This window comes from Vigna unguiculata, chromosome 2 (assembly GCF_004118075.2).
Source record: "Vigna unguiculata cultivar IT97K-499-35 chromosome 2, ASM411807v1, whole genome shotgun sequence".
Lineage (NCBI taxonomy): Eukaryota > Viridiplantae > Streptophyta > Magnoliopsida > Fabales > Fabaceae > Vigna > Vigna unguiculata.
In genome coordinates, this window is record NC_040280.1 from 2,149,561 (window position 1) to 2,175,497 (window position 25,937).

At 37.0% G+C, this 25,937-nt stretch overlaps 1 protein-coding gene and 1 pseudogene across 3 annotated transcripts in view; both read right to left on the minus strand.

Moving 5' to 3' along the window:
* Nucleotides 1–25,937, minus strand: part of LOC114171836 (sacsin) — a 40,689-nt gene that overhangs the window by 1,270 nt on the left and 13,482 nt on the right. Inside the window, exons 4-13 of one of the 3 annotated variants that reach the window (XM_028056653.1) lie at nt 17,093–18,594; nt 15,661–15,924; nt 14,561–14,781; nt 6,195–6,466; nt 3,977–5,658; nt 2,544–3,931; nt 2,333–2,462; nt 1,582–2,105; nt 577–1,485; nt 61–240 (exon numbers count right to left, since the gene is read on the minus strand). In XM_028056653.1, the coding sequence (XP_027912454.1) occupies nt 61–240; nt 577–1,485; nt 1,582–2,105; nt 2,333–2,462; nt 2,544–3,931; nt 3,977–5,658; nt 6,195–6,466; nt 14,561–14,781; nt 15,661–15,924; nt 17,093–18,594 (7,072 nt within the window). Of the gene's footprint in view, nt 1–60; nt 241–576; nt 1,486–1,581; nt 2,106–2,332; nt 2,463–2,543; nt 5,659–6,194; nt 6,467–14,560; nt 14,782–15,660; nt 15,925–17,092; nt 18,595–25,937 lie in introns of all 3 variants that reach the window. The other 2 variants (XM_028056652.1, XM_028056651.1) reach the window with 2 other exon arrangements.
* On the minus strand, nt 8,520–11,600 carry LOC114171872 (annotated as a pseudogene).

The window sequence follows — 25,937 nt, forward strand, 5'->3', positions numbered from 1 at the left end:
TAATAATGGTATAACACACGACGATATGAAATCATTGTACTAAAAGTTAAAATCACCAACCTGCTCTAACACAAGAGCTGCTTGAGACTCTCTTAGATTTTCTTGCAAATTTAATGTTCTTTGAAGTAGGGTCTGCTTCTCCACATCCATTTTGATCCCAGCAGCAGACAGTATTTCGTTGACTGCCTGCACTAGTTCCGCAGATGAAACCTTGCCAGACTGCTCTCTCACAGGCTGCACCTATTCACAAGAAGATACTTCTCATTCATTTAAGAAAATTGACATGCAATCAATACAAAATGAACCAGCAGAATGCTTAATTTTAAATGGTAACAAGATATGCAACAGTTAGAGGTAGATAGCATTGAGCATAAGCCACAAACTAAACAAGAAAAGTTTCTTAATTACAAGCTTTTGGTTTCAGCCCAACGTTAACAGCTCCAAAAATATCTCTCATTTGCTGACACATTATTCATGCGTTAATGGAAAGCACAGGATGATGGTGCAATGCCTGTAATAAATGAAAATATATGATACATGATACTAGTAATTAGTGACAAGTTCCAAGGGATAAACCTGAGAGTTGCTTTCTCCCCTTCCTGAGCTCTCTGGGAAATCAACATTGGGCATGTTACTACTCAATAAAGGGCTATCATGCACCAGTGTTTCTTTTAGAGGACTACTAGCTGATACACTTTTAAATGAAAATACTTGTGATGAAAGGAAAAATTGTGTATCTCCCTGCGCAACTTCAATTTTAATTCTGTACAGAGCTTGACCTGCAGATGGTCTAACATCTTCCCAAACCCTACCATACTTCAGCTTTTCACCTTGTTGAGACCGCCAAGCTACTACTTCACCAGAATAAAAGGGCCTCAGTGGATGGAACTGCACAAGACGTGCATCCTGTGGCAATATTTCCTTGCCAACCATATTGCTACTCCCATTTATGGGTTCGACTTCTTTCTTATCAGAGCAGAGTTTTAAAACATTAACAATAGCAATCTCAGATCCTTCAGGACAACCAAATAAGGGCCCAACAGGCAATATGATTGGAGAGCCTAATACCTGACTGACTATAATGGCAATGAGATCAAAAAGGGAAATATAAGTTGGTGGTTCAGCAACTAGAATACAGGATCTTGATTGGTTCAAAAAATAAAGTGTTTGATGTGCAGAATCATTCTTCCACCCAGGGATGCTAAAGTCTTTGCCTGCACGTGTAACATCTACTAAATTGGGCAATAGCAGAAATTTTGTTTTAAGACACTTCACAAATTGCATCTTTTCCGCAGTAGAGTTCAATAAGCATTCTATTGTATCCAATGAAAAACTATTGAATGCAGGAATGTAACTGCCCATGCTTTTAACAATGGTCCAGACAGCAGTTTGAAGAGACTTGCTCGATAACTTCTGTTTGAGGGTCACCAGTAAAACAGACCCCAGAGAACCCAAAGTCTGTAGTGCGTGATTCTCATCTAGTTCCTGTAAACCAAACAGAAACATTCCAGTAAGTAAAAGCATATTGCAGACAAAAGTTAGATAACAATAAATAGGAAAATGCTCCTGAAATCTTGCTACCTCTACGACAATATCAGACAATTTTTTGATGCCGAGCATGATACAGACTCTCTCAGGAAGATCTACATGAACAAATCTAACTCTGGAAGTATCAATACATTTTACATATCGAGAACCATAAGAATCTACATAGACACAGGATCCTGAATGAACAAGTCTGCAGCCGTCATCTGGAACTATGGCTTCTGATTTCCAGTTTGAACCATCCAATGTGTTCCCCTCGACAATTTGATCACAAATGAAATTCAAAATTTCCATCACTGCACGGAGCTCATTGGGGTTTAGTCGCTGATATCCACAAGCTTTCTGAAGATGTAATAGAAGACCCTTTGCAACAGAGAGTGTTAACATGTCCTGGAGTCCCAAATCTTTAAGAATCTTTACAAATGGGAGATATACAGTAGGAAGCTCAAAAGCAAATGGAGACAAATTTATCATCAAACGAGCAAAAAGAGCATCAGCAGTCACGAGGCGCGTTCCATTTGCAACAGGAAGAAAAGCCACTTTGCGTAGCTCTGCCACATCTGGAATAGCACAAGTAATTAGAAATTCCATGTAAAAACCTAAGCAAACCTGCTTAATCAACTTAACAGAGAATCATTGGAGGTTCACAGAAATATGATAAGTCAATTGGTCATATATTAAGTGCATTGAGTAAGGAGAATCAGAGACAAATACAAAAAATATATCAGCCACACCATTTCTACTCAACCCTTAGCCCAAACAGAACAACATGAGAATAGAGAAGCACCTGAGGAAGAAAGTGAACCCCAAATTTTGTCTAAATATTTCAAAATCTCGCAGGTACATTCCTCAATGTTCATTCCTGAAGCAATGGGCCAATGAGCAAGAATGTCTTCCCCTCCATTTCTCCCAATTACCTAGGGAAAAAGAAAGCTAGCATAAAATACGTGTAGGTAAGCAATGTAATATAAAACATAAACCAAAAGTATCATTTTTACTTGCAAGTGCTTCAAAACTGTACAAAAAGCAGGAGGACTCCGTAGATGCAGAGGCCCCCACGAGTACTCCGGAGGAACAGTATGTTGTTTGGAAAGAATGGGAGCACAACTCCAGGCCAGAGGCCAATCTTTAGACAAAATAGCTTCATTATACGAAGCAAGCACCCTCTTGCAACCAACACTAGGAAACCCCAGTTCAGCAGGTACGCATGCAATCTTGCTAAGAAGATCACAGAAGTTGTTGCTAAAGAAAAGAGCAAAGTTGGAGAAAACAAATTCAACTACAGAACCTCCTAATGCCCACACCTCTGGTGAAACTTCAGAATGACTGTTGATTATGTCTGTCTCGAAATCATCCAAATCACCTGATTTCATGCACTCAATTCCAAGAAACTCAACCCTTTTGGCACATTCAATTATTACCTCTACCTCTGTAGCAGTCCGAAGCCCAAGTTTCCTTAGTATTCGAAGCCACCCATCTGTGCTGAACCTTTCTCCAGGAAATTTTCTTCTCTCACCAAAGAATACAGATATTAAGATAGCATCACCAGGATCAAATAAATCCAGTGGCTTCAACAGATCTGTTGAAAACTCATCAGAATTTCTAACAAATTTAGTTTCTTTCAAAGCTTCAACCACCAGCTGATCTGATTGAAGATCATGCCAATTTTTAAAAATATGTATTAATATTTCCTCCTGCTCATTCTGAGATTTTCTTTCAAAGCCGGGTAAGCCAAAGCGTACTAAGATCTGTTGATCATGCAACTCTAGCACTCCAAGGGCACGAAGAAACGAACTTTCATTTGAATCAGTGGCACATGAAAGACAACGCTCATCATATGGTTTTAAAAATGAATTTGAAGGGATCATGCATTGATCTTGACCTTGCAACTTAGTATAAGAACCAACAACTGTTTTATATATTGGGAGAGAACGCAAAGCTTCAATTTGTTCCCGGGTATAGTGAAAGTCATTAGAGAAGAATTCATCAGAAAAGAGTGAAAAAAGTGCATCGCAATTTGAAGTTGAGAGATTAGTTGGTTCAGTGAAATACCCAGCTTGCTTAGCTCCCACAAGTTTGGATGCAATGACATGGCCCAGAGATTGACCAGACATAGAAAAACAATTGCTTGAAGCAGCACAATCTATAAATGCCTCATCAAATATGGGTATGTTACACTGGTTTAACATTGGCAACAACCAGGGATAATTGGTTTTGAATCTTTTAAAAGCTGAAATATAGGACTCTGCTAAGTCAGTTTCAGAAGTATCATCCCTTGTCACCCTAACACCACTCACATAACTTTCGGTAGATTCTCTTTCTGAAATCCCACTTGTCGAATTTGAGTGCTCCAAAGATTCTCTTTCTGAAATCCCACTTGTCGAATTTGAGTGCTCCAAAGATTCTCTTTCTGAAATCCCACTTGTCGAATTTGAGTGCTCCAAAAGAGGAGGAATGAATACCAGATGCCGCTCACTAACACGGCACAAGACTGGCCTACCAAGAAATGCAGGAATTAGGGGCCAATCAGAGAAAAGGGATAATTCTTCCGTTGAGCCCCTAAAACTTTTCCAGAAGGTTCTAATCCATTCAGGTGAGGGACCCCCTTGACTTCCAGAACTAGGAAGTTTCTCCCAAGAAAGCCATGGAGCCATATTTGATCCCATTACATGGTTCACCCAATCTTCATGGAAAATTTGTTTCATATGATTGGCCAGTAAATTAAGGGAGAAGTTTCGCAGCTTTAATAGTGACTGGAGGGTAACATTAGAAAATATGCCACCTAAGAGAGGCCTGTCTATTAGTTTAGGATGAATAAATTTTTCTCCCAAGGGAAGCATCAATGACTGTTGCTCTTTATTCCCAATCCAAAGTTCATTAAAGCCCAACTTTTTTAAATTGCTAGTTCCAGTTGGAAATGGTAAGCCTTTGAGTTCTGAAGCAATTAATATGAACTTCTGGTCCCTACTTTGACCAATGGAAGTCATAGCATTACTGTAAGCCCCGGGTGCTCCTGATCTACCAATGTCTTCAACAACACCCCGACCAAAATCAAATAAAGCCTTCCCTAAACTTGTCATCATTTCCAATGCATCTCCGGAACTGGCTTCTCCCCGAGTAGTGGAGCCTTGAATATTATGCTGAGAAGAAGTGATTCTGTGGATATCAGTTTCTCGGGAAAAAGCATTGGAAGTATCAGGATCATTATCTTTGGCTGAGGTGGGTGACTCTGTTTTCTGAAAATCAGACAGGCAATATTCAAGAACATCTATATACATGTCAACTGATCTCAGAGTAAATGGTTTTGAAGAAACCTTTAGAAGATCCCTAACCATTTTAGGTCTAATTTCTCGCACTGAAAAACCCACAGCTTGGATTTCAGTCACCAATTCCCACGGTACTGAAAATACAGGATAATGCTCCTTTACAAAGCTGCAAACTGTAGCTGGAAGCAAATTACCAACCAATCCATTACCCGGCTGTGAAAGAAACATGCCTTCTTCAGCCTTGACCAAATTTCCTGAGTACAGCTGCCATACCGGAAGGTCAACAATACGAGAATAAAATGGTTGTATTACCCGATCTTTAAGGCATTCCCAGTCTGCTTTAAGAACAACTCTTGGTGGACTTGGAGGGTTGTCATCGTGATTAGCGTGTTGATCAATCAGAACTTGCCTCTCACAAGATCGTGGCCAGAAGGAGTAGATTTGATCTCCATAAGACTTCAAAGAGAGACTGATTGCAGAATAGGTACTCGAATCAAATAATGAGCTTGGAATATCTCTTCTTAGCTTCTGAATCTGCAAAACCATTTCAACATAGGAATCACATACACAAGACATCACCTCTCTGTTCCAAGATTCAATTAATTGATTTCCGGCATCAAAGTGTCCCTCGGTGGAAGCCCCTCTGTCTTGGTATTTAAAGAGATAACGACCCCTATTGTGACACACAAGGAAACAACCTATTATAGTGACAGGCAAGTTTACACAACCAGACAAAGGAAGAGGGGCCATAATTGAGCTCCTTGAGCAATCATTGGCATGATGGCCATTGCTGGATATAAGTGCTGCTATTCCAGCAACAGGAGTCAAGTTGTATGCAAGATACCTCCTGAGCAAAAAAAAAAAAGGAATTTTGATAGATATTACTGAACAAAATAGAACTTTCATGAGATAAACAACATATGGAACATAAAACTTCAATCATCATTACTCTTGATTGCGTTTCAATATAAATTAAGACTTGTTTACTTTCCTTCCAACTCTAATTGAAAAAGAGGAATAAAGAATGAAAAAGCTGTAGTATGAACCCTCCCTGAAGATCAAGACAAATAAGCAATGAGCAAAGCCAAAGAAATAAACAACCATGGAAAATAGCTTCCACATTCATAAACTTCTTGGTTTTCTTATTAATGGGTATTTTGTATTTTAGACAGAGAAAGTGCTACATGCATCCTCAAACTGAGCCATTGATAAGTAAAAAGGTTTTCAAGTTAATAGAAGGAAAATGGCAACTAAGTTATTGTAAAGCATTGACACAGATTATACAGAAGTTATTGTAAGACATCAACAAGAGTTTTTGACATCCATGCAGTTTGAGCATAAACACCACATGATATCCATAATAATATTCAAATAAAACCATACCGATCAAGAGCCATATTTCTGGTTTGCCCAGAACCCAAGCTGAGTGCAACAAGCCATCTATCAATGACTTTAGTTCCTTCTGAATATAAATTCACATCAATTACATGCATCTTTATCATCGCATTGGAGCTGCTAAATATTCTTGATAATTGAAACTTTCTCCATTTCTTTTCAGAAAATGGATTCCTCAAAATAGAAGATGATGGGTCAATGCTTATAGAAAAATTCCGCCTTGGATTAGATTCTCCTTCTTCCCACGTTGAAATGTATACCTAGAAGAAATGCAATTTCACCTGGCTCAATAGAATCATGAAAATGTTCCAGACAAGAGTCCTCTCATATGGTAGCAATTACAAACAAGACATATTAAGTATACAGGTGTTTTGTATGAACAATTTTCTATTAATAGTAGATTATAGTGAGTTAAATAATAGAGATAAGCTATCCACATATATAAATCACATATATAAATAGACACATGCACATGCACTATTTCTTCCCTAAGAAAGTCGTCCTTGATCAGATCTGTTAAACAGTTAATTAGCCATGTAATTAGTATTTGTTAGAATATGTATTGAATATAGGTAGTTGTTAGGTAGGTATTTAATGTAGGTGGTTAGCATTACATACCTAGAATCGTTACTACTTTAGCCATGGATCCAAAGTTACTTCTCAAGGAGTCAATCAAATCTCTCTTTCTCCATCTTTGAACCTAAAGCATGTTCTTTTTGTCCCTAATTGTCCTTTTAACCTAATTTCCTTAAGTCAATTAACTAAATCTTTATATTGCTCTATAACCTTTGATGCAAATTCTTTTGTTATTCAAGAGTGTAGTACATGTTAATTGATTAGTGAAGGACATGAATTTAGGGGACTCTACTATCTAGGCACTAAACCGACAATGTCATGTTTAGCATCTCCTAAGCTTCTACATGATCATTTGGGTCATCCACATTTATCAAAGTTAAAAACGATGATTCCCGAATTTTGCAAACTCCCAAGTCTTAGAGTGTGAGTTATGTCAATTAGGAAAACATATTCGGTCTTCTTTTCCAAAAAACTGAATCAAGGTGCAACTCTCTTCTCTATAATTCATTTTGATATTTGGGGTCCAAGTTCAGTCTCATCCTTTGGTGCAACCCCATTATTTTGTAACTTTTATTGATGAATATTCTCATTGTTCTTAGGTTTACTTAATGAGAGATCTATATGAACTTTTGAATATCTTCATGTCATTCCTTAATGAAACCAAGAACCAATTTGGCCAAGTGATCAAGATCTTAAGAAGTGATAATGCCAAAGAATACTTTTCTTCTAGTTTTTCCACTCTTTTAAACTAACCTAGCATTTTACATTAGTCCACATGTCCTTATATACCTTAACAAAATGATATTACATAGCAAAAGAATAGACACAGTTGAAACTGTTGGTACCTTGTTGCTTGGTGCCAATATTCCTATCTATCACTTCGGTGATGACATTCTTTCTGCATGTTATCTTATTAATAGAATGTCCTCTTCGGATTTGGAAAATAGTTCAATACTCCCTTTTGTTTCCAAATTAACCTCAACTTGACATTCTTCCTTAAGTTGTGTGTGTTGGAAGTCCCACATCGATTAGAGATAAGGCCAATTCACTATATAAGTGGGTGCAATCCTCACCTTACAAGCCAGTTTTGTAGGGTTGAATTAGGCTTAAAACCCATGTCTAACATGGTATCAGAGCCAGGTTAGAGCCTATCCTAGCGAATTTTCTTGGACATTCTGTTCCACCCGATATCGGGCCGCTAACGGACCACCCACTAATTTGTTGTCCCACGCATGAGATGAATATACCTCGACGTAGAGGGTGTGTTGGAAGTCCCACATCGACTAAAGATAAGGCCAATTCACAATATATAAGTGGATGCAATCCTCACCTTACAAGCCGGTTTTGTGGGGTTGAGTTAGGCTTAAAACCCATTTTTGACATGGTTTGAGAGGTCTAAAGAAAACAATTGTCCCATTAACCTAAAGGCAAAATTCAAAACAAAATTAACCTACAGGCAAAATTCAAAACAAAATTAACCTGTTAGATATTGTTTGATATTATTAAGATATTGTTAGATATTGATAACCACAATATCAAACAATATCTTCTATTTAATCTTTTTATTTTCAGTTACTCTTTTTACTTGTACCTCTCTTTATTATAAATAGATTACCCTATGTGTGGTTTATACACAAGGGAGATTAATCTCAATCCCTATTTTCTTTATTCTCAACATAACCTAAAGGCAAAATTAAAAACAAAATTAACCTAAAGGCAAAATTCAAAACAAAACTTACAACGAAATCCACAGGACATTTTGTTTTTTGTTTTTTTTCTCTCTAACTTAAAAAATAAATAAATAAAAATTGTCCAAACCTATAACTTTAATCATGTTCTGGGAATATGTCTACATTACATAATTTAGCTCCTCCTCTTACTGCTACACTCATCTCCGACCACCACCCTTTCTAGGAGGAGCAACAGTGTTCTAGTCGTCTGACTGAATGTCTTTATACTGCCACATCCCGCGTCTTCTGCTCTTTGCTTCTTCCTGGAAATTCTCCAAATTATCAATGCCTGATTGTCGTTCTTTTCTGTCCCACCTGTTTCTTTTTTCAGTTCTAGCAAGCCCTTCCTGTAGCATGGCAGCATTAACATTGATCTCAGCATCCACAACAACAAGAATTACGACAAGAATTGTCCCAGTTCCCTGCCCTTTAACTTTTCCTCCCGAAGTGTCTTTCTCCTCAACTTTGGCCCTGAACTCTTTTCCACTGTTTAAAGTCAGTTCACTCAAATATTCAGCTGCTTCTTGCCCAAAATCCTCTTCCAAGTTTGGAATCTTGATATAAGCAAGGCTGCACAGTTGAGCAAGACCAGGTGCAACAGACACAAATGGATCAACAGGCCGTAGCTGACTGCTGCTTCCTGATTTCCATAATCAATATAAAATACTTCAAACATGTCAGTGGGTGATTCAACTGGTCCTCGAGGGCTGTTCACAACCATTGCCCAGTACCAAGACTTGTCAGCATGAAAATAACAAAAGACTATGTCGCCCCTCTTAGGATTGAAAGCTCCAATCACAGGAGCATCCTTCAAATTCAAAGCAGCTAGCTGTTGTTGAATGGATGCAATTTTTTGATCTCCACCTGTCTGGACATAGAATGTGCCACCACCCATGACTTCTATAACAATTACCTTAAGCACTTCTTGCTGTTTGTTTCTATAACTGAATCATTGGATACTTCTTGCCTCTTTGCATATTGTTCAGCTTGCTGCAGAAGATAAAATCAAGAATTCTATCAGTGCCAAAGGATGTTTGGAGTTTTGCAAGACCAACTTCAAGCAAAGTAGCTGCCACATTGATTCTTGACTCCCACAAGGATCCCAAGAATGTTCCAGTTCTATCGACTATTTCAACCTCTATGTCAACATCTCTTTGCATTATTTTTCTCCTCATCAAAGCAATTGCTTCATCAGAATATGGTTCATCACGACCTGGACACCTGACTCCAGAAAAAGAGAAAGCAATGCTGCAAGTTTCTTTAGGAATCAATACATTAAAACGATGACCATTGAGCATGTATTTCACAACAACAGGAACTCTTCCACTTCTTTTAAGGAAAGGACAAAAGTCTTTGGCTTTCTTAACAACATTTTTGTGTACCGTGGTCAAGTCTGTTATATGCATCACTGAGAGATCCTTGGCATAGTGGATGCCTTTCCTTCCTGCAGTAGCACGCGATTCAGCAGCAAGAAGTGCATCATAATAGTTAGATCTCTCTTCAAAGTCACGATGTCTAATGACAATTCCAAAACCACGACCAACAACCAATTCTGCAACATTCACAACATTTTGCTGACACAACATCTTCATTGTCAACCTTTGCAGTGAACAATAAAAAGATTGATCGAAAATCCATTACTCTGGAATCAGCACTGGCTGATGGAACTACAGATCCATCTGTGGGAGAAACCTTCCTAGAATATTCCATTTGAACATTGACATGACGACCAATGAGGCGTGTTCTCAAGAATTCCTTTGCTTCATGGGCATAGGGAGCTGGTTTTTCATCGCGTCGAGGATTGCTCATTTTTGGACACCTGATACTTGAAAGGTTAACTCATCTCTCCGCTAGAGGACTACCATATGGAATGGAATCATCAGCAACAACAATACAATCTCCACTCACAACCTCAACCACCTTGCTTGAAAAATTCTGATTATGAATTGCCTTTGAATTGGAAGGTGGTGGTACGTAGTTTGTCCACATCCTTAACCTTTTTTTCTTAGCCTTAAGCTCTCTACAGTTTTCAGCTTTCGTTTCGCCTCTTCTTCCATCATGTTGGCACTCCATACAACATATTTTGCATAACCGTTTTCTAGAAGTTCCAATGCCAGGTACTTCGCGGATTCACCATCAGGATAATACACTGAACCAATTAAATTGCTGAACTTATCAACGCCTTCCAATACAATCCAAACATCTCAATTCAATACACGCATCTCAGTGAAAAATTTAGCTTCATGTGCAAAAGGATCAACAACAGTTTCTGTAGCTGTGGTTGAAACAGCGAGTCTTTGTGCAAATGTAAGCACAACACGAGGTTCCCCAGAAACATCACCATTGGTGTCATCAAATGCCAATTCTGATTTAACAACACTTTCAGGTGCAGCTCTCCTTCCCATTTGTGGGGACTGAATTCCAGCAACAAAAACTTGGACAAACTGAAATTGTGGAAGCAAATAGATTCAGAGAGTACTGCCATCACGGATCTGCTCAACAATTGCCTCCATAGGCAATCCCTTGTTTGCTGCTAACAAACCCATTGCATCCAAGTTACTAGGGTCACGAATGGCTGAACGTGGTAGATTTCTGATTGATGCCTCAGCAGCACCAGGAAGCTTACTCCACCGGCCAAGGCCTTCTTGTTTAGCTTGTTCTTCCGGGCATAACAATTCTGCCAAGTATGGACTTGCTTCACCTTTCTGCTGCCCCTGTTCCCTTATCTAAACCCATCCTTGGGAAACAGCCAACACAACAACATTTTTGTCCTCGAGAAAAACAATTTTGAAGTCTCGATTGATGGTTGGCACATTGTAGTCCACTCTGAAGGTCACCTCCTTCCCTATGCAGAGCTTTCTCAGAAATTCTCTGCTTTCCATGCAAATGGCTCGTCCACACCATCTCTACATGCCAGTCTAGGTGCCATCAAAGAAGTCAGAGTAATGGTCTTTTCAGGCAAAGGACCAGGTTTGGCACTGGAAATTGCCACAATGACCAAACAATCGCCGGAAGGAACAACCTTCACTCTTCCCTTGTACAATCCCGTGGTGCCGCTTGCTGCTGATGCCATTCTCTCTTAACAGTGTGTTTTGTACACGAAGTGTCTTGTTAGAATATATTTAGCTGTTAGACATTTCTAGGAAATCAACCATTACATAATCTCGGAAATTAGTATGATTGATTCCTAAGTATTATGTGTCTTTATTGTAATTGGTTCTATTCAATAGTATAAATACATATTGTATGGTCTACATTAGACACACAATACATTCAAAACATATACAATTCTATATGTCTCAAGGTTTGGATAAACTGAGCCTGAGCCATCAAATGTGTCCTTTTAGGTTATTCTCGTCTTCAAAAAGGACATCAATGTTATTCGCCTGAAACTAAAAGATAGTACATGTCTGCAATTGTCACCTTTGTTGAAGAAGCTCCTTCCTTCTCTTTTTCCATGCAAGATCCTAACTATGTCCAACCTGTCTTGCCTATGCCTTTAGTTGAGCCTTTTGTGTATCCTACACCTACCACAGTTCCAATTTCTCCGAATAATTGAGATTTATCTCATCATCCCAATTCAATTCGACCATCTTCTCCAAACCTTATCACATCCCAAGAACCGACTCCAGTGACGGGTCCAATGCCACATGGTGAGATCTCTTCATCAAGTCCTTCACCATCATCATTCCATTCATCTCTTGATAATGAAGATTTTAGTTGGCCTATTGCCATTCGAAAAGGTACTCAATCTACATGCAATCCTATTATCCTTTGTCCTCTTCCTATTATTCTTTTATCACCTTTTTATCTTCCATTATCATTCCCAAAAAAAGTTAGAGACACTTAATCATCTTGGATGGCGACAAGCCATGATTAATGAAATGCAGGCTTTTAAATTTAAATGTAGTGGTAAAAGGGAGTTAGTTCCTCTTCCACCTAGAAAGAAGACAATTGGCTTTCGACGGGTCTATTCTATAAAAGTTAGACCTAATGGTGAAGTTGACCACCTAAAAGCTATACCCAAATCTATGGGCTTGACTACGGTGATGCTTTATCTCTAATGGCCAAAATGATATCAAAATTTACCTTGCCATGGTAGCCATTCTTCATTGGCCTTTCATCAATTACATATTAAGAATGCTTCTCTACATGGTAATTTTCAGGAAGAAGTTTACATGCTCTTGGGTTTATTGCTCAGGAGGAGTCTAGTTTTGTTTGTAAACTTTGTCACCCTCTCTATGATATCAAGCAATCTCAACACACTTGGTTTGGAAAATTCAGGCACATTGTTCAAACTTTTGGGTTGAAATGTAGTGAGGAGGATCATTTTGTTTTCTATTGTCACACCTCCCTAGGAGAATATGTGTACTTAATGGTGTATGTTGACGATATAGTTCACTAGATTATCTCACTTAAAGGAACCCCTATGTAATCATTTTCACATAAAGAATCTTGTCTCAAATGTTTTTTTGGGCATAGAAGTAGCTCAATCAAAAGGAGTTGTAATTTGTCAAAGGAAATATGCTTTTGATATCCTGAAAGAGATGGGCATGATTGATTGTAACCCAATGGATTGTCCAATGGATCCTGTTAGATATTGTTTGATATTATTAAAATATTATTAATCACAATATCAAACAATATCTTCTATTTACTCTATTTATTTTCAGTTACTCTTTTCAATTGTACCTCTATTTATTATAAATAGATTACTCTATGTGTGGTTTATACATAAGGGAGATTAATCTCAAACCCTATTTTCTTTATTCTCAACAGAACCTTACCGCTGTCAAAAAGAAAACTAAACAAAATAATAGAGAAAACATACAACTGTACAAAATACATCTTATTACTCTAATATGTACATACAATTTGTATGTTCCTGCTTGAGGAGGAGTGTTAGATTATGTATTAGATATAGGTAGTTGTTAGATAGGCATTTAATGTAGGTGGTTAGCAGCTATACTTATGAGTTGTTAGCAATAAATACCTAGAGCTGTTAGCATTAATTACCCAAATAACAAAATTCAGCTAAGAGATAATAAATCTCTCAAGCTCTTTTACTCATATTTTTGGTCTTAAGTGTATTTGATTAGAGAATTCAGATAATTATAGAGAAAATTGAACAGTAAATGTTGCAGTAGAAGAAATGTACAGGGAGGGCAACCTTTTATATTTGAACTGTATGACTCATTGGTGACTAAAAAGCTAACAAATTAACTGATAGCTAACTAACTCTATCAGAAAATCTAAAGAATTAACAACAAAATGCAAATATAATCTAAAAGCACTTATACATAAAGTACCCATCTCTAAAATATGGTATGGATAAGATAGACTATGGAGCACAATAAACGTGAGACTTCCAACTCACACTTAACCAACAACTTTCACCTTTAACTGGGAGTCCCTCCCAACTCACACTTAACCAACAATTTTCACCTTTAACTGGGAGTCCCTCTTTCACACATTGTAACCACGCCCTACTGGAAGCCTTTTCTCCTACATTTTCCCCACAGACAGTGCCAATTTTTGGAGTTCTTCGAAGGAACCATCAATCAGATCTTTACCAAAGAGTCATGAGCCAACCTCATAAGGCACCAAGATACCATTCTATACCCAAAACCTTAAGACATGGGTATGTGGGTCTTTCTCCCTGTATATTTTCTCATCTTCCTCTTTTTCACCCAACGTAAGACTCCCAAATCACATTTGAACACTCAAGTGAGTCCCTTCCTCACATTGTAAGTTTCATAAAGAACCAAACCCATTCCCAACCAACGAGCATTAGATTTTAACCACATCAAATCCCCAGAATTTCTTGCTTGAATTTGTCACGACCTAGTCTAGCATGCATGGCTCACTCACATCCCATAAACCTCAACTCAACCAAATACCTCCAAACCCACATTTCCCCACATTCCATGTAAACATTCAATTCCCCAAGTTCTATTCTGAAACCCAAAGAAAACCTAATTTCAACCTGTTAAATCCCATTTATTCTGCCTTGTTACATGAATAACTGAACAGTAGTAGTAAATTTACCTGTAAAACCGACTTCAGAAACAGGAGTGCTCTAGATCCATGCTTCATAAATATGTCAATAATATTCCGTATTCTATTTGATCCAAGGTCAGGTCCATGCTTCAAGCAATCAGAAGATAAAGGCATCCGAATAATGGTAGAATCAGCTAATGACCACAAGTCCGTCTGCTCAATGAGCATTGGACTAAATTGATCACAAAATCGTTGAGTCAGATCATTACCTGAAACCTCAAGAGTAAACAACTTTATGTTCTACTAATGAATAGGAATTTGGCTATTAGATTTCAAAATAAAAAAATTAAATAAGAGAATACTTAGGAACTTTTATTTTACATAAAAAATACTCCACATAAGGGAAAAGTACAAAAGTAACACTTCGAAAATGCATATTTAAATAAACTTAAATCAAGCGTACTGATACCAAAAGGCTTGTCAGTCTTGAATAATAGCCAATAAGGGTACCTCTCATAAGTAACCATTAACTAACCGCCATGAAACGGGTCAAAGAATAATACTCAAAAAACTAAAGTTTTAGAAATTGCTTTAAAATTTAGGAAGAATTAACCTTTCTACGACTAACCATGACAATAACCAGTTACTCACTAACCACTGTTTGAACATTATTAACCAAGTCGGTGATTATTCAATTCCAAAAGAAAAAAATAATTTAACAAAGATTTTTTTTTCATCTTCTGTATTTTTGCAAGACAAATAAAGTATAAACTTTGAGGGCTTCAATGAACTTGACAGATGGGTAAAGAGAACAAAAAACTTTTCAATGAACTATTGCCATTAGTCTTGCACTTTCTTTGTTCTGACTGTTATTGGGAAAATAATGTACTACTTATACAACTTTTAACATTTTGGCATAAAAGCACATGATACAAGTTATGTGCTCTACAATTCTCCAGTCAAACAGTCCCTACCATCTGACATAGTAAAGTATGTCTGTAAGAGATCAAACTAGAGTACTCAAAGTACACTTCCATAAATTTTATCAGTAGTAGCAAAGTGAAAGATAGTAAATGGGTCTGGAATGGAAAAAGTTAGAAACTATTTAATTATTTTGCATTAACTCAGAAGATGAGCGCACAGTATACCTATCAAAGAAAACATCTTTGCTGATGGGGCATTCGTCAAAGGTGTACCAAGTACCAAACCACGAGGATCAAACATATAAAAGAAGCCACCAGACATGACTGAGAGAAGGTCACAGATGGAATAGCAGCTAACCAATCCCAAACCATAGTTAATTGTGCTGCCACGCAATCTCCATGGAGGACGGAGCTGGAGATTACTAAATTCCTCTCGACTCAAGCAAGCACCTTCGAAGATTACTATAAGCGCAGGCCCTTGGAATTCACCTATATAAAGAAATCATACCATGTTAACTGCAATTTAGAAAAGTAATCCAAAACAGCTAAACACAGTATGGTCATTTAACACTCAACAGACAGCATTAACTTTGAAATGCCCTTAGCTGCAGACTAACTATGGGTATTCCATAAGTTAAGTTAGCCAACATTGGCAACAAATGATACTTGGAAACATTGTAAGAAAATAAGTTCCTGTGCACACATCTCCCACAATTCTGGAGTCTAGGGATAGTCAGGATAAGCAGCCTCAAACAATCTAACCCACTGAGCAGGGAAGTTGTTTCTAGGACTAAAGCTTGTTGCCACAATGTCACAAGGCAGCAATCTAACTGCTCGAGGAGAAGGGAAAATTCACCTAGAGCTCTAGCAGAACATCCAAACATGATACATCAATCGAGAAATATCCTCCTATTCAATGGACCAAGTCTTTGGTAGTCCTTTATAAAAAAGTTATGGTTCAAGTAGGTTGACTCACTAGGCAAGGGAGGCTGCAAGGGCAGCAGCCAATTATCTCTCCACTGTAGAAAACCAAAATTATTGACTACCCTGTGAAGCCAGACTGATACGGTGCCCTCTTGTGAGTCAGTGCATCATTCATCATTCCTCCTCACATGACCTCCTCGACTACAACAACACGGTAGCCATTACCCACAACCTTGGATGCCCCACTCAGTTTGAAGAAAATAACACTCTTTACCTTGCACCTAGAAGAACGTGATATACTCTAGTAGAATACAGAACAAGAGGAAAATGGATAGAATCCCCAAAATAATAAAAACTCTACAATTATTCTTTCTATCCTCATTTACAGAAAGAGGGGAGGTGCACCAATTAAATTATCAAACAATCAGAAATACAATTTAGTCCTCAAAGGCACCATCAACATCCAATCACAGCACAACACTAAGATGACACATCACAAAATCTTACATTTATTAATATTATATTATTGGGGAAATCCTTAAAACCAGAGATCAAATAAGCATTCTGAAAAAAGGTTTATAAGAAATAACACAAGCTTCTCAAATGCTTAGATTAACAAAAAAAATTACACGAAGCATCAACCTCTTTAATAACAGTCGTTTTGTTGAAATAAATGCCTATACTTCACCCAAACAAAAATATCCAAATTTTTTAAAACATATCTAAAAATTACCTAAATTGTGCTGCAGCAGGGATTGACGAGGATGTTCCCTCTTATCATAAATCAGGTGTAATCTCTTGGCTTGGCAGCAATCTGCCAACTCAAGAAGGTCAAACAACAAAAACTCATTGTTTCCATACACAGCCAAAAGTTCATTTACTTTATTGTAGTCCATGCAGGGCAGATCTTTAGTCAAATCATCACTGACTAAAGAAAGGCATCGAACTGACTGTACACCAAGCTTGTCAGCCAAATCATTGCCTATAACTGGATGCACAAAATGTCTCCCAATAAGAGAGCTGTTTTCCAGCCAAGGTGCATCATTATATACAAGATCTCCTGCTTGCATCAGAACTCCAAAATCATTAGGAATCAACAAGGGACTATCAAAAGTCTCAAAAAGTGGCTTCTCCAAGCAACATTCTACTACGGCTTCAAGGACGCAATGGACAAAATTTAACTGATCTGTGGACAGCGGAACCCCATGCACATCATTCTGCAACCTTTGTAATACTTGAAGATAGTCTGAAATACCAAAACTCAATCTAACTCCCAGCTTTATCAACAAATCTTTATACTCTGATAGTTCAGATGGAACAACATACAAATAAGGTGTAAATTTTACAGGTGAATCAAATGCCAGTGCATTTGGTGATACAAAATCATCACCAATCCAAACCCATGAAGCACCATCCAACCCTGCTTTCAGGTTATTGATATCCTCAGTATTAATAAATTCCTGCAATTTTGAGTAAAGGCAAGGTATTTCCTTTTGCAACTGAGCTTCAAAACTAGGCTCCAGCAGTGAATTTATCTTAAGCCGCTGATAGGACTTAGATAGCTCAACTAACTGCCTTGTTAAAACATCAACATTTGGGCAATCCATCCACCCAAGTTCAGTTTGTAGATATGTAGTGTCACATTCACCGTCTAAAATAAACATTGAAGAAGATACCATCCACATCTGTGATTTAGGCCTCACCGTAGTGGGGGGTGCAACAACTTGGTTATTGGACTTTAACCATGGAAGCCCCATAACAGCTGGATCAGAAATTACTGGACACCAAGAGATTAGCTTCAATTCAGACCAAAATTCTTCTTCTACCATATCAAATGTTGAGCTGCTACAAAATAAATCAATATCAGTTAGGTAGGTCTCTTCTTTAGGGAAACCATCATATACAAAAGCATCATCCGTCATGCTGCTACTTTCCAGAGCCACACCACCTTGTTGATCATCATTCTTACTTCCAACTTTATTTGAGAGATTATGGGCTAATGTATCTAAAAGATGCAGCAACTCTCCACCATGCTTGGAGGCATCAATGTCCCCAGAATCATGCAAGAGACCGACTGATCTAGCACAATCAAGCAAGCCAGTAAATCCTAGAGTTGTCCTAAGTCCAAGGCAAACTAAAGTATCCAAAATTTTGGGATCTAAGAATTTGTCAGAAGGAAAGAAAGCATTCCCATGAAGCATCTTTTTAAGGTGAGGAACCCGAGGATCATAAAGCCTGCAATAACATTCTAGTCAGCAATCCAAATGTCAGTTTTTATATAAGTAAATACTTAATCAAGAAGCTCATCCATTCAAAGATCAAACATCAGTACAAGAAAGCTGCAGCTGAAAATTCAATGTTTAGTTACATAAATTACTTGGCACAATCTACAAATGCTTTGATGTCTAATTACAATTATATCAAGTGTTGGAAGTCCCACATCGACTAGAGAAAACAATTTCATAGTATATAAGTGGGTGCAAACCTCACCTTACAAATCGGTTTTGTGGGGTACTTTAAGCCTAACTCAGCCCATAAAACCGGCTTGTAAGGTGAAGTTTGCAACCCATATATATATACTATGAAATTGTCTTATCTCTAGTCGATGTGGAACTTCCAACACACCCTTCTCATGCCAAGGAATATACATCTTGTGCATAGGACTAGAAATGGGTGGTCCGATAGCGAGTGGAACAATATGCCCAAAAAATCTCACTAGGATAGACTTTTTATACAATGACTCTGATACCATGTTAAGAACTGGACTTTAAGCCCAACTCAACCTCACCAGCCAACTTTGTGGGGTTGAGTTAAGCTTAAAGTTCATTTCTTAACATCAAGTAATTATCCATAAATTGTTTTAGTGCGTCAAAATTCAACATTAGTACAAAAATATATGATTGCAAATCAAAGCATCACTAATTTCCATTGAAATTTAGGTTGCAGGTTAATGTCATTCCTTGAATTATTACTATTAGAGGGATATATTTAATATAGACCATTGAAATTCACAACACATCTTCATATTTATTTCAGCATGTTGAGACAACAGTATAAAAAATAATTGTTTTTTAAAGAGTTTAGGGTTTAAAAAAAGCATGTTGAGACGACAGTATAAAAAATAAAAAAATAATTGTTTTTTAAAGAGCTTCTAGGCTGAGTAGATCTTTGACAGTGAGAAAGTCGAATAGCCATAACAAAAGTCCGCAAGGAAAAACAAGCTAGTGGATTTTAAAACATTGATCACCATATAAACGCATACCAAATATATCAGCAAGATGAGACAGCAGAAAATAATGCCAACATGGCAAATGTAACTCAACCATAACACAATCTTATAATAGAACAGTAAACAAATTATGCAGATATGCATGATGTTTTCAACCATTTGTTTCAATGTCCACCCATAATAGATGCAGATATGCATGATGTTTTCAACCATTTGTTTCAGTATCCACCCATAATAGTGCAATAAAAAGCTAATGGCTTTAAATAATCAAATCTATCAACCCATTATTAAAAAACAAAGTTGAGGGACATTGTAAAAAAAATCTATTCTTTTTGCTTAAATTCCTAATTCAGGAATCCAGAACATGTTACATTGCAAACTTGCAATTAATGTTTCTTAGATAACCAGAACAGAGAGAGAAGATGAGAAATGAACAAAACTATTTTATTGATGCTAAAACTGATTCAAGTCATGTACACAGAGTATTTATAAGAGATTGATTCCATTAATAACCACGAAACCTTATAACTGTCATAGAGAAAACTAAACAGAATAATAGAGAAAACATACAATTGTACAAAATACATTTCATTACTCTAATAGCCTCCCTCAAACTTAAGTAGAAGATTTTTCAACAGAAAAATGCTTCCCATCAAGTTTGCTACCAAAAACAGCAAAATGTGTAGAAGATAGGGACTTAATTAAAACATCAGCCCACTGATCAAGAGCTGGAACATGAGACATAGCCAATTGTTGAGACATAATGTTCTCTCAAACAAAAAAGACATCAATCTCTATATGTTTAGTGCGATTGTTAAAAACATGATTGTGTGCTCAACCATTGCACTCTGATTATCATAAAATAATTGAGGTGTTTCAAAAGAAACATTTAGTTTTGAATGTAGATCGTTTGTCATCAACTTCAGATACCCAATCAGCATTACAGAATGCTGTCAATGGAACTAGACTAGTCAGTACAGCAGGTTGAAAGTGAAGGCCATAAAACAGAGTGGCTTACAAATATTGCAGAATACACTTGACTACAACCCGATGAAAATCTAAAGCGTTAGCCATAAACCGACAAACTTTGTTTACAACAAAGGCAATTTCAGGTCTAGTAAGAGTAGCATCTTGGAAAGCTCGAACAACATACCTATATAGAGTTGGATAAGAGAAAATATCGGCACCCTGTTTAGACAGTTTACAATTTCATACCATATCAGCACCCTGTTGGTTTTATGAAGTAAATCATGAATATACTTAGTTTGAGTCATGAGATTACAACCATCTGACAAATGTATAACCTGAAGACCAAGAAAATAGTCTAACTGACCAAGTTGTTTAAGAGAAAGGTTTGCATTGAGTTGAGCAGTGATGGTGTGAATCAGACTGAGACAGATGATAGATAACATCAGATCCATGATGATAAATGAACAGAGAAGTGTCATAAGAGCTAGAGACAAAACCTAGTTGTTGAAGAGAAGTTTGTAGTCGTGTGAACCATTGCCTTGGGGCTTGCTTTAGGCTATAAAGAGCCTTATTCAACTTGCAAACTAACAACTTATCAAAAGCTGCAACCCTGGTGGTTATTGCATGTAAACAGTTTCATGTAAGAGCTCATTGGAAAGGCATTATTTACATCAAGATGGAACAATTTCCGCCTATGAGAAACTGCAAATGTGAGAATAATACGTATAGTAACTGGTTTAATGACCGGAGAGAAGGCTTCTATTGACAAAAGGAAGAAGATGGACATCTTCCTTCAGTAAGGAGTTTTGATGATGATGACTTATGAAGAAGTATGGAAGACTTAATGATGATACATGGAAAACTGTTGAAGACTTAAAAGAATGCTTCGATTCAAGAGAGACATTGAAGACTTAGGGATTTAGTTGTTTAGGTCTTGTAATCTATGTATGTTATTTAAAATAGTTAAATTAGTATGTCAAGAGTCAAAAAGGCAAAACTCAAGCAGTAGAACACCAAGAGAATTTTATTTATTTGCAAAACCTGGAATAATCGATTATTCTTAGTGATAATTTATTATCTCAGTTAAAACTAATTTTTGAGAAAAGCCTATGTGATAATCGATTATCATGCTGATAATCAACTATCACCTACTGATAATAGATTATCCTGGCTGATAATAGATTTGATAATAGATTATTACAGCGAGAAAAATGTTTTTAGAAAAGTTTCTGTGATAATCGATTAACATTATGACTTACTTTTCGTATTCTTAACCAAATTTCTAAATAGACTTCTATAAATGGAGGTGAGAGTTCATTTTACAAACATACAAAAGTTAGAGAAGTCTGAGTACTTGAGAACTCTCTATGGGAAGGCTTTGAAAAACTTAGTGTAGGTAGAGCGATAACTTTCATCAAGTGGGATCTTGAGTGATTGAGTGTTGCTGCTGCTGTTGCTAGGAGAAGCCGATCATCCCTTGTGTGATTCAAAGGAGGTGTTCATTCCTTGTGTGATTCAAGGAAGGTGTTTTCATCCCTTGTGGATTTCAAAGGAGGTGTCTTCATCTCTTATGTGATTCAAGAGAGGTGTTTTGTAAAACCTAATCTTTCTTATCATTGATTATAAGTTTGGTTTATTTTAGTGATTGTGCTAATCTCGCTTTTAAGAGATTAACAACAAGACGTAGGGTCTTTTGATCTGAACCAGTATAAATACTTTGTGCAATTTTCTCTTCCCTAGTCTCTTTATTTTATTGTGTTTATTAAAATAAAAGAAAGATTTTAATTGAACTTTGATATTAAAAGGGAAATATTTTAAAAGTACAATTTTTATTAAGAACCCAATTCACCCTCACTTTTGGTTTTTGTCCAAACGCTAATTATTCCGCTGCACGTTTTCAACATCTTCATGGAAGTCAAACCCATGAACATGATGAAACCCTTTAACTACAAGACGAGATTTATGTTTGTTGATAAAGCCATCAACATTTTCTTTTACTCTAAACACCCATTTACAACAAATCATATTTTGCCAGTAGGAAGAGGTACTAGCTCCTAGGCTTTCTGGTTAATTACGGCGTCATACTCACGATGCATGGCAACTTTCCAATTCTTATCACTAAGAGCTTGTTTGAAATTCTTAGGCTCAAAATGAGCAAGTAACAGAAAAGGATGAACTATGTGTTGATTAAAAACAGTTTTCGACCTAGTTTGCATAAGATGAATGTTCCTACAAAGTGAAGGAACAAAATATGGACCAGTATGTGTAACAGGAGATGAAGAACCAAAGTAGGTTCAGCCTCTAAAGCAAGAGATAAAGTACTAGAACTGGAACTGGATGAGCTATCAGTAGAAACCTGAACAGGGGGATCCACGACTTGTGAAGCAGAACATGCAGAAGAATCTGGTGGTAACAAGTTAGGCTGTAACAGAAAATACTAATTAAAATCTTTAATGGAATTAGGAGACTTGGGAAACAACTCAGAATAATGGGATCACGCTCATCAAACAAAACATCTTTAAAGATAAAGATGTGCCTATTGGAAGCCAAACACTTGTATCCCTTGTGAAGATGAGAATAACCAAGAAAAAGACACTTTTCAGACCTAAAGTCAAGCTTATGACGCTTATATGGTCATAACTAAGGAAAGCAAGAACATCCAAATGTCTTAAGAAAACTATAATCTAAATTTTTATGAAACAGAACAGAAAATTGAAAAGCAAACTAAAGAGATACAATGGGTAATCTATTGATAAGATAGACTGCAGTAGCAAAGAAGAGATGCTGGATGTAACAAGGTAAGACCTAACTCAACAATATGCCTATGTTTATGTTCAATAAAACCATTTTTATGATGAGTATGAGGACATATGATCTATGAACAATACCATGATGAGCTGGAAAAGGACGAAACTCACCACCCCAGATTGAACTTGTTTAATTTTACAGTTGAACTGCAATTCAACCATTGTTTTAAAGGTCTGAAAAAAACTGACAGCGTTTGATTTTTAGTCTTTATAAGAAAAATTCATGTATATCTAGAGAAAGCATCAACAAAAGTCACATAATATTTATAGCCAGCACGAGATGTGATATGAGCAAGACCCCATAAATAAGTAAAAATGAGTTCAAAAGGAGAATATACAGAATTAGAATCATGAGAAGGTAACCTATGAGATTTACCAGCACAGTAAGATTTGAGAAAATAGAATCAACTTTATTAGGCAAAGAAAAATTACAATGTTTGAATACAAGATTCATAATATGGTTGCTAGGATGACCTAATCTGGTGTACCACAAATGAACACTAGTGCTGTCTATTTACATGATTTAAAGCAGCAGGAATAGAAAGTGAAGTAGCAGAAAGCACAGATGGTGATTACCGTGGTTGAATTAGAGAAAAGAAGAACATTATGAAATGGGTAGAGTCCATCAGGTCTGACACCTCCATGAAGAAGAACCTTATTCGTTTCGTGGGATTTGACAAGGCACTTATCAGAACAGAACTCAAAGAAAACAGAATTATCCTTTACAAATTGACTAACACTCAACAAATTTCTGGTGATGGAGGAAACATGCAACAAATGATTTAGCCTAAACAGAACTTTAGAATCAAAAGAAGAGACAAACAGAGAAGATCCAGCACCAGAAATACTCAAACATGCACCATTACCTATGAAAAATTGGTCTAGTCCATCAAAGTGTTGCATTTGTTTAATGTTTAGAGGTTCACCAGTAACATGGAAACTAATCTGGTATCCATGAAGTATTTTCTTTACCATGAGAATCATCAGTGAACATCAAAGATTCATGAGGCTGATATGAAGAATTAGACATTGGCTGTATGACCAAACTTCAGGAAGATTTGGCAATGAGAATTGGCATACTTGCCACCACGACGTCGTGCAGAATTGCTCCCTCCACGAGAAGAGCCACAAAAACCACCTCTCTAATTGGTACCACAAGAGTAAGAGCCTTGAGTGTAATTAAGAGAAGGCGTGACTAAGGACTATGTGTCTTGAACATATTTATTTAACCTGGTTTCATGATCACATAGCAATGCTTCAATTTCTGCTATAGAAAGGGTACGTTATTTGCTCTCAATGACAAATACCACGGGTGAAAAGTTTCAAGGGAGACCTTTCAAAATGGCTTCAACATGCTCTTCATGACGAAAAGGAAGACCTACGCTAGCAAGCTCATCCACGTAGATTAATTTTCAGTAAGAATTCTTCCATGGAATTTGAATCAAGTCTAACAGCTTTCTTAGATATACATAACTGTCTAGCACGAGACTTGGTTTGAAGGTTAAAATACACACGAATCTTCTCCAAAACTTCATAAGAATGAGTGCAACCGAGAACTCGAGACAACACAAACTTAGAAAGTGTAGACTACAACCAGACAAGAAGAGTTTGATTCTAAACCACAAAGGCTTCATAGTTAGGTTTAACCAGGCCATCTAAACGATCAGACTCCTTAGGAAACATGCAGGAACCACATCATTAACCACAGATCTTTGAAACTTGTGTGACCTAATGACTGGTTCAACATACCAATGCTAGTATAAGTAATTGGAATCATATAATTTTTCTGCAATCGACGTAGGAAACGAAGGTGAAGCCATGAGAAGAGAGCATTGATGAAAGAAGAAAAATCCAAGGTGCTCTTTCGAGAAAGACAAACACTTTGTGCAAACACAATCAACAAACAACCAACGTGAACCCATAAACGGGGCGACAAACACATACGATTAGAATAGATAAACGAAGGCGATGATCAAAGACGAATAGATCTGACGAACATGCGATGAAAATGGAGGATCAAAACACGCAAACAAGACAGTCAAAAAAAGGGGTTCAGAAACGACAAACGAAACCTAGAAACTAAATCGATAGAAAGGAACACAGAAAGTGGACGAACGTGATCAACAAACTGCAATGAGCCAACACAAACAGTAAATCGTGATCGGCGATTGTGAACACGAGACAAATCACAATCAATAAACGAACTTCGAAGAGAGGTGCTCACTAAAGAGATGCGAAAGCAGAAGAAAATCATCGGGTGACGAGGACCGATGAAAAAATTGCTCTGGATACCATCTTAAATAACCAAAATAGGGAGAAAATGAGAGATGAACAAAACTATTTTATTGATGCTAAAACTTATTCAAATCATGCAGTCTGAGAGTATTTGTAAGAGATTGGTTTCGTTAGTAACCACAGAACCTTACATCTGTCATAGAAAAAACTAAAAAGAATAATATAGAAAACACTACTGTACAAAATACATTTCATTACTCTAATAATGTTGTTCTTCATTGTACAAACTATCACTTTGTATAGTTTCTAGATGTATTACTTGTAAGTTTTCTTTGTAC